The sequence below is a fragment of the Engraulis encrasicolus genome, chromosome 5, assembly GCF_034702125.1.
Source record: "Engraulis encrasicolus isolate BLACKSEA-1 chromosome 5, IST_EnEncr_1.0, whole genome shotgun sequence".
Taxonomy (NCBI): domain Eukaryota; kingdom Metazoa; phylum Chordata; class Actinopteri; order Clupeiformes; family Engraulidae; genus Engraulis; species Engraulis encrasicolus.
Genome location: NC_085861.1, coordinates 9,517,075 through 9,527,074, shown reverse-complemented (window position 1 = coordinate 9,527,074; position 10,000 = coordinate 9,517,075). Strand labels below are relative to the sequence as shown.

The 10,000-nt window shown below is 43.3% G+C and overlaps 1 protein-coding gene across 2 annotated transcripts in view; it reads right to left on the bottom strand.

Annotated features, from left to right (window-relative positions):
* nmt2 (N-myristoyltransferase 2) overlaps window positions 1-10,000 on the bottom strand; it is a 24,157-nt gene that overhangs the window by 10,135 nt on the left and 4,022 nt on the right. The window contains exons 3-5 of one of the 2 annotated variants that reach the window (XM_063198633.1): window positions 8,455-8,602; window positions 4,195-4,313; window positions 1,344-1,435 (exon numbers count right to left, since the gene is read on the bottom strand). In XM_063198633.1, the coding sequence (XP_063054703.1) occupies window positions 1,344-1,435; window positions 4,195-4,313; window positions 8,455-8,602 (359 nt within the window). The remainder of the gene's footprint in view (window positions 1-1,343; window positions 1,436-4,194; window positions 4,314-8,454; window positions 8,603-10,000) is intronic. The other variant, XM_063198634.1, reaches the window with a different exon arrangement.

The following is a 10,000-nucleotide window of genomic DNA, read 5'->3' as shown; positions in this document are numbered from 1 at the left end:
AGAGAGAGAAAGAACAGAGATACAGAAGAGAGTGTGACATAAAGGAGTAAATAGGAGTGACAGGAGTGTCAAAACTTTAGCTGACACATATCTGATGTGTAATCTAATCTAACATCAGAGGAGGGAAACAACACTGAATCAACTATTTAAAAGATTCAGGTTGTATTTTTTATTTCATTCTGCACAAAAGTCATTGTTTACAAGAGTAAAAAGATGGCTTGTGTCAGATTGTAGCTATTAGCTAATGTCCATCTGTTTTTCTATACAGAACAGACAGAGGGGGAGAAACATCTTCTAAATATCTCCTGTTGCTGAAGCATCAAACTACCCCATCTAGCCTAACAAAAGCTCCATCCCCTCAGGCACAAAAGACAAGAAAGAAACCCCACATCAAGGACGGCAGACGGGCTAAATTTAAACACATTGGATATGTTTCCAAATAAAAACCCACGGCTCTATTACGGATGGGATTAATCAGGGCAGAGAGTGACAGGCAAACCCTGAGTGACAAAGACGGTTTCATATCATCAACACTGTGTTTGAAGAGCAAAGACACAGAAAAAAAGAGATTAGAGGAATCACAATAGGGAAATTATATATTCTTTAGAGAGAAATGCTGAGCGCTCTTTATTGGTGAACCTGTAAACTCCAATATGCTGGTGCTCTTGAAGACAAATGGATAAATACCCCTTCTTCGTAGACTTGGTGGCCACTGGGCCCACCTCAGGCAACTCTTGCATATAAGACAAGGAGGTGTCAACACACCTGAAGTAGGCCCAGAGGCCACCATTATCATGACAAGCACTGAACAAAGCAAGAATAACCTTGGGTGTGCATGTGCATTTTAATCAAAACTGTTTATTTGCACGGCAAGAATACATTTGCAGTGGCAGTGTTTGCAGTGTGGCATTTGCTCAGTAAAATGGTGCAGGTACCCCTGCCCTTCATGCTGGCTCCAAATACAGTAGTGGTTCTCAACCTCAACACCCCCTTGACCTCATCACAAGCCTTCCAACGCCCCTTGACCTCATCATAAGCCCCAAACGCCCCCTTGACCTCAACATAAGCCTCCCAACGCCCCCTTGACCTCATCACAAGCCTTCCAACACTAATGCCCCCTATTGCATCCAAGCGCGCAACATCCCCACCCCTCAAGCTGTCTCCATCATCTCAACACCCCCCAAGGGCTCTAGTTGAGAAACATTGAAATACAGGATGTGCTATGACAGTGGCACATGATCTCAGCCAGAAAGAAGCCTGGCAAAGGCTAAGGAAACGTTACCAACCCTCCAGCTGTAACTACTGTGCCAATGAAAACCATGCGACCACGAAAATGCCCTCACCATTTCAAAAAGTTTGGGGAGTAGTCGAAGCGGAACATGTTGTCGTCGTCCTCCACGTAGTTCTCGTTCAGTAGCGTGTACAGCTCCTTAAGCTAGGGGGAGACAGACAGAGACAGAGAAAGGCCATCACTACATGGGATAGTAGAGAGTAGAGTATCATTTATTGATCCCGAGGGAAATGAAGGTGTCAAGTAGCATACATACATAAATATAGAAGAAGACACAAGGACATCACACACAACATTGCACATATATCCACCATACATATATTCACAGGTCAGCAGGTCATTAAGCTTTTCATTAATATCTCAAGCAAAAATCATTGTGATTCATCACTAAAATCCCTTTTTAGTCCTTAAACACGTTATACATGTTGGGATGGGGGTGCGCGGCTAGTCTTGGGAACAGGTAAGGGGGTGCGCGGCTAGTCTTGGGAACAGGTAAGGGGGTGCGCTGAGAAAAAAAGGTTAAGAACCACTGCTCTACTCTACCAGATGCACAGACCACTCTAACAGAGCAGAGTTGGCTCGAGTAAACTGAAGAGAAGTGGCCTGCCCATTTATCCAAATGTACTTAATGCAGTTATAGCAAATGGCTAAATGAATTCAGAACCCCGTTGAAATTTTGGAATAAAAAAAAAAGTTGCATAAATCAGCCTTCAAAGGAACCACTTCACACACACGCACGCACGCACCCGCTTTCTGACAAGTCGGCTTAGTATAACCTTCCCAAAAATTCTCATTGTGATCTTTCTAATCCACAATTTTTAGTTTAGTTAGTCGCATTGCCAGTAGCTGTAGGCCAAAGTCCATTGAGAGCCATAAGATTATAACCAACAATGGCTGCATTCCAATAAGCAGACTTCTATCCATCCTCGCTCATTTGCCTGCTTGTGACTTCATGATGACGTCACCGACGACAGAAAATGAATTCAATATCTTGCAAAAGCACAATTCTAGTGTCATTTCCTCAATTACAATTGGTATGGTGAATTAAGAACAGTCCCCCCAAAATTGTTGTGGCTAGGCTGACAGCAGGGAAACTTAATTGTGTTCTCCATGGAGGCGGGAAGTCAGTAACATGCGAGGCCACAAGCACAAGTGGAGGAGGAAGTCTGCATATTGGAATGCACCCACTGTTTCCAAATGAACAGGCCAGCTGCCATTCACAAATGTATCCTTGATTATTAGGGCCACTGTCCTGTGAGAAACAGACTTGAACCCATCTCTTTAAAGGGGCACAATGTAGGATTACATGGTTTGTGCGGTGTCCATGGCATGCCTGTCTCAAAATCTACACAGTCATGAAAAATGCTGTTTAAGCATGCGAGCTGTGTCGCTGTGTCACTGTTTTTCTTCACACTGGCACTTCAATGGCAGCAGTCGATTAAAAATCTGAATACAGTATGTAGAGCAATTTTTCATATGAAAAGTGTTTCCCACGATACTCTTTGCGGGCCGCTCTGTCAAAAGTTACATTTGGGGTTCTCAGCGGACGGACCGTGAAAGTGGTTGCGAAAGTCATTGTTCACTTACTAATGACTTGAAAGTTATAGAATAAACGCAACACTGTTACAATTACAGTCAAGGTTTTAATGTGACAGCTGACAACTGACCGAAACGTCAGCTTTCACATTAAAACCTTGACCGTAATTGTAGCAGTCTTGCGCTTCTTCTACAACTTTCAAGTGATTTCCATTGAGATAGCTGCACTGCAAACAAAGATTCAAGGTGTGCAGGCCACCTCCTCCATTCTACTTACTAATGACTAAAATAAGCATCGGCTGACTTGGGACAGTGATTAATTAAACTTTTAATCCTACTGTAAACTTTTATTCCTACATAAAACCCCACAAAAAATAAAAGGTTCTGTGCTTTTGTCTGTGACAATGGCAATTCTTGTTATCCACCAAAATGTTCCATAAAGCTTGTATTCTTAACACGATGTGAAAACATCCATAAACACAGCCATATGTCTAACCTATAATGTCTCTAAGGAGTTAGTCATTGGTTAAGAATTTAATTTAATACCATTTAATACTGTGGGCACTCGAATGAGGAATAGGGATTTAAGCCATGGCACTGCCTGAAAAGTACAGGCATGAATAGTGACTAGCTGCATAGAGCATACTTCATGACATTAATGCATTATGAGTCTTTCTGAACTTATTGAAACACAAGCTTCAGAGAAAGCTTTACCCAAAAAGGTTGATGAAAAGCAACAATGAAAACACACAAATAAAGCATACTAACAGCCATCGCTGGGGTGCTGAAGTGCACTTTCCACCTCAACCAGCAGAGGGCAACCTCCCAGACACAGACAAACACATTGCATAGAAACACAGACAAACACATTACATAGACACACAACACACACACACACACACACACGTAAGACACACACACACACACACACACACACACACACACACACACACACACACACACACACACACACACACACACACACACACACACACACACACACACACACACACACACACGTCAAAGACGGTTTTTTTTGGGCTCAGACGTCAGGTGATGCAACAGCATCTAATGTCCATGAATTAATTAGTAATTTGTGGCTGATATGCTGCAATGAATATGCTTCTTAGATAGTCCACTAAAACAAACAAACAAACAACCTATACAGTAGTGGCATTGGCTATTGTTGTTGCGCCACAAACACACACACACACACACACACACACACACACACACACACACACACACACACACACACACACACACACACACACACACACACACACACACACACACAAATACGGACGGACGAACAGACAGACAGAGACACACACACACACACACACACACAGAGAGCGTGTATTCACCACTTCGCTGTTGCTGAGGTCCAGTGTGTCCCACATGAAGCCTGTGGGGAGTGAGTAGGGCTCCTGCCGGATGTTCTCCTTGTCCGGCTCGATGGCCCCGTGACTCGTCACCACCTCATCTGCAAACACACACATACACACACACACACATACACACACACACACACACACACACACACACACACACACACACACACACACACACACACACACACACACGGCTCTAAATTAACACTCGCTAACCAGCCTGCAAACACACACACACAAGGGCTCGAAATTAACACACACACACCAGCCTGCAAACACACACACACAACCAGGGCTCTAAATTAACACTGGCTAACCAGCCTGCAAACACACACACACACAAGGGCTCGAAATTAACACACACACACCAGCCTGCAAACACACACACATAACCAGGGCTATAAATTAGCACCACCTCAACGTCATCTGCAAACAAACACACACAGGTTACAACCAGGGCTCTAAATTAACACCCGTAAACCAGATTGCAAACACACACACACACACACACACACACACAACCAGGGCTCTAAATGAACACCCGCTAACCAGCCCGCAAACACACACACACACACAACCAGGGCTCTAAATTAACACACACACACCAGCCTGCAAACACACACACACACACACAACCAGGGCTCTAAATTAACACCCGCTAACCAGCCTGCAAACACACACACACACACACACACACACACACACACACACACACACACACACACACACACACACACACACACACACACACACACACACACACACACACACACACACACACACACACCAGCCTGCAAACACACACACACAACCAGGGCTCTAAATTAACACTGGCTAACCAGCCTGCAAACACACACACACACAACCAGGGCTTCTATTATGTTATGGAGCTAGGGCATTGAGCAGGGGCCACCGATTCGATTATTTTCGATATTTAAGAATGCCCCACGATACGATACGATTCGATCATCAGCCATAGGATTGATGCGTCGATACATATCGATTATTATTTACACTTTATTATTTACATTAGTAGCCATGACTGCCACTGTATGTTTGGTCTAGCTCTACTGCAGTGGTATGGTTGGGTTGTGGGTTGGTTTCACACAAGAAGTAAACCTAGTCCTACAGTAGGTTGCAGTTGTCATCTAGTCTCTAAGTTCTCAAAGGGTTGGAGACCTGGGATAGTATTTGTAAGAGTTGTATGAAGTAGAAGTACTCATACAAATGTAATTACAACACTAATAGTATGACACTACATGGTTTCAACTTTGTAATATAATACTACTAGTGTTGTAATTACTTCTACTTCTACAACTCTGGTCTTTATGATGTTGAGCACAGTCAGGAAGTTTTCAAAGGGTTGACGGTCTGGGATAGTCTAGATGTAGTTTGGGGAGCGATGGGGTTTGGTATAGTTTCTAGTGAGTAAATACCTAGATGAGGTTTGAAAGTTTGGCATACAGCAGTCTGTGCGTAGCTGATGGTAGCAGGTCTGCTACAGTCTGTAGTTGAGGGTTGGAGGTTGGCTATAGTCTGGAACTTCTCAAAGGGTTGGAGCAGGTTGGATATATTCTGGAACTTCTCGAAGGGTTGGATGTTGGCTATAGTCTGAAACTTCTCAAAGGGTTGGATGTTGGCTATAGTCTGGAACTTCTCAAAGGGTTGGATGTTGGCTATAGTCTGGAACTCTAAGGGTTGGATGTTGCCCATAGTCTGGAACTTCTCGAAGGGTTGGAGCAGGTTGGCTATACAAGTTGTCTGGAACTTAAAGGGTTGGAACAGGTTGGATATATCCTGGAACTTCTCATAGGGTTGGAGGTTTGCTAGAGCCTGTTTGCAATTGAGGGTTACAGGTTTGTGAATAGTTGGGGGTTTGAGGCTTGATTCATACACAAAAAACTAGGCCTAATTGAGGAAGCAAATTCCATCTATTCTCTTCTAGAAGAATAAGTCAAGGGTCACAGCTTTGATCTACTCCACAAGTAACTTAGGACTGCATCTTACCTTTTCTCTTTCTCCTTCTCCTCCTCCTCATCAACCTGAAACCGTCTACAAAAAGTCCAAATGCATTTGACATTGACCACAGAAACAGGGCCTGTTAAACTGCAGGGATTGCGGGTTGGGGCAGTAGGGATTGGTGTTTTTTTTTTTTTACTATATTTTTTGGGCTTTTGCCTTAGTTATTTCGAGATAGGACAGTGAAGACTATGACAGGAAGCGAGTGGGGACGGGGAGAGAAGGATGGGGAAGGGTTGGCAAAGGACCCGGGCCGGAATCAAACCTGGGTCAGCCGCATAGCAGACGAGTGCCCGACCGTTAGAGCCACGGCAGGGCCAGAGATGGGCAGCCGTTTTTGGGGGAAGAGAGTAGAGGTAGAGGGGTCTTTTAGGGTTTGATTGGGGAGAGAATACTGATACATACCATAATAAAGAGCACATGGTCCTACATTAGAATGTGGGGCAAGCTATATTTGGGGTTCATAGATTCGGCAATACAGTGTTTTAACTCGTATATGTTGCTTGACCTTTGGTGCCTGGAGCGACATTAACGCTACATTCAGGCTCTTGAGATTTTAGCTTATTTAATAAAATTGTGGGTATGTTACAGCTGAATAAACACATTGTAATGCAATATGAGGGTCTTATGGGTTTAAATGCAACTTATTTCAGGTTTTTATGTGCATCAGAGGCTGAGGTACTTAGGTTTTTATGGCTGAGGGCAACTTTCTCAACTTCCTTAACTACTGGTAATGCTAACTATACATAATCTTTTTTACAGCATCTCTTAACTAGCAAGGGATTTACCAGAAAACATGGCAATTCAATTCATGACTGCCAAATTACACTACTGGGATAAACTCCTTGCATATCTGTTACAGTGCACTTTACAGCTTCATAGTTCTTGATCAGCATATTGTAAGCAAGGGCATGGTGGGACATTTTTCAGCTGCATATATTTTTAGAAATGTTCTAGACAGGGCTGCTTTTTAGGCAAGGTTTGCCACATTATGTTTAGGGTTTCATCACCAACATCAGCAAACACACTTCAGCAAACACACTTTCTCTATCAGGTGAACTTGCATGAACCAGCGGCAGGCAATATTTGAAAATCATCGTCCCATCAGACCATTAGGAGCCAATCACGCTGTTGCCTGGCAACACAACTCAAAAGGTTGCCCCATTACGTTTCCAGACTGAAGATATTTCCTCATCATTATACAGTTTCCTGTAAACAGCACAACAAAGTGCAAATGCCGTAGAGGTGCAGAGATGTCAAAAAGCGGAGATGTCAAAAACATTCAGTTCTACTGTAAGAGTCAGACGTCAGGCAGTAAACAAGGAGAAATACAAAAGTAGCAGAATGAATTGTAAGAGGTTTGGGACACCTAACCTTTATAAGGGTACATTTTTGAACATTCTAAAAAAATGTATTAAAATGGCTTTGATTCTACCACAATGCAAGAAGAACTTTCTATAGAACATTCACTGCATTTGAAATAGTAAAATTTGTAGTTAGCTAATCTGAATACCAGGTAAAATAAAGAAAAGAACAAAAATGGGTCTTGGATTAAGCCACCCAACGCCATGTGACTTCAAGCATCTCTCTTAGAAGAGAGTGGCGGTAGGTAAATTTGTTATGCATGAGAGAGAGAGGGGTCGCACAGAGTATGCTGATTCCGCAAAAAGTCACATGCAAAGACTAAACTTTAAACTACAAAAGGACACAATCAGAGAGCAAATGCCCTTGGCTGTTAGGCAGTCACTGTCCTAAGTTGGTAGGGGGAGGGTAAGTTGGTAAGTTGGTAGGGGTACTGACAGATGTGTTCATGTCAGGCTCAGAAAGTAAAAACCCTGCCAGACATTCAACCCAACCAGCTCTGAATCAGCTGAAAAGTACTCCAGTTACTCAGTGAAGTCAACTGTGTGGAAAACAGTGGTGTAGTCTACTGTTATGATGGGAATACTGTATACGGTATTTTAGCTTTTTTTTAAGTGGGTATACTGTATATATTTGTGCCATTCTAAATAATGCATCAATCAATTTTAATTGGGTATACTGAAATCCCTGAAATTTTGAAGTGGGTATGCTCTGTATACCTACGTTCTGTGTAGACTACACCACTGGTGGAAAAGAATCTGCAGCAGGACATATATATTATATCTTTTTAAGAACTACTGAAGCAGGTTTTTTTTTTACACGTCTGGATAGTACAATGAAGCGTAAACTCACTGAGTTTGGGGACGGGCTGCGTGTCCCAGAACTGGTACTTGTGCTTGGTGGCCTCGTCGATGTTCTTGGCGGGACCTTGGCAGGTGCTCAGCAGCTCCATGGCCCTCTGGATGTCCTGCAGCTTCTGCATGGGGATGGCTGGGTTCTGCTGTAGAGAACAGAAGAGAAGAGGCGACAAGATATTACCCAACACTATATCAGGGGGGATGGCTGGGTTCTGCTGTAGAGAACAGAAGAGAAGAGGCGAAAAGATATTACTTTATTGCATGGGGATGGCTGGGTTCTGTTGCGGAGAAGAGAAGGGTTCCCACACTTTTTCAAAAATCATTTTCCAGGACATTTCCAGGACATTTCCAGGACTATTTTTGGATAATTCAGGACGGATATTTCATCCGTCGGACCCACAATTTGGACAATTTGCACAGCGACACACAATGCATTTTAGAGACAATGTGACATTAAGGTTGGAATGAGTTGTAATGAATGAGTACAGTGTGTTAAGGAAGAGGGTACGTCCAAAGACGTCATAAGAGCATAGTATGGCATGGCCGCAAGGGGAGTCACTTTCTTCTTCTGCAGTTAGTACTAAGGAGACTAGTGATAGGAGGGATTACATTAAACACTGACAACTGGATCTCCTCTCTTGACCAATTTTGCGAAGTTACAGAGTTCAGATTTTGTCCATTATGGCGTTGCACCCACTGGCCATGAGCACAGTGTCTTTAAGCAATGTCCTCGGACAACACCTAACCCAATGCATTTTCCATTGAGTGATACTTCTTATCCAATGTACATTATTTGCTTAGTACTGGCGGCAAGGTAAAATTCAAAGCCACTACCGCCAGGGCTGGAGTGTGGAACAGGTCATAGGACATAGTGAATTTGTGTCAGCTGTAATTAAGGCTGAATGACAGCTGTAATTTAACCACAAACTGAACACTGACGACAGGACATCCTATTTTGACCGGGCCGGAACTTGCAGCAGCTCCTCGCACCCGCAATTCAAATTGCGGAGTTTCCAGTGTCACAATTTTTATCGATCATGGCCTTGCATCCACTGCGCATGGTGTCCCCGGGCTACGCCCCCGTACTACACCGTGGTCAATGCAATTTCCTGCGAATAAGCGTTCTTATCCATTCTATGTTCTTTGTCCAAAGGTATTGACCTGGGTTGCGGTTGAAGATCCCCAGTTGTCCCGCTAGTAGGAATCTGCTGGAGCTTGGCGACCACACCCATATGTCATATGCCCAGCACGTGCAACCTCTGTTCAATTGAAATGCTTTCTGATCCACAAAACGTTTATTCGGAATTAAATGAAAGTGCAATGTAAACTCACATTATCTCAGAAAGTAATACCTTAATAATAGTCTCTCTCTTATCGCAAAAAATAGTGTACTTGGATTTAAATGCATTCTCCACAAGACTTGACTTTGACTTTTTTGCTCACCAACCATTGTGGGCAGTGGTTTCTGTCTTTCTGTAGGCCAGTTTTGTTGACAGTTTCTTTTTCCCTGGAATATTCTTGCATACAAACAATTGATGCGA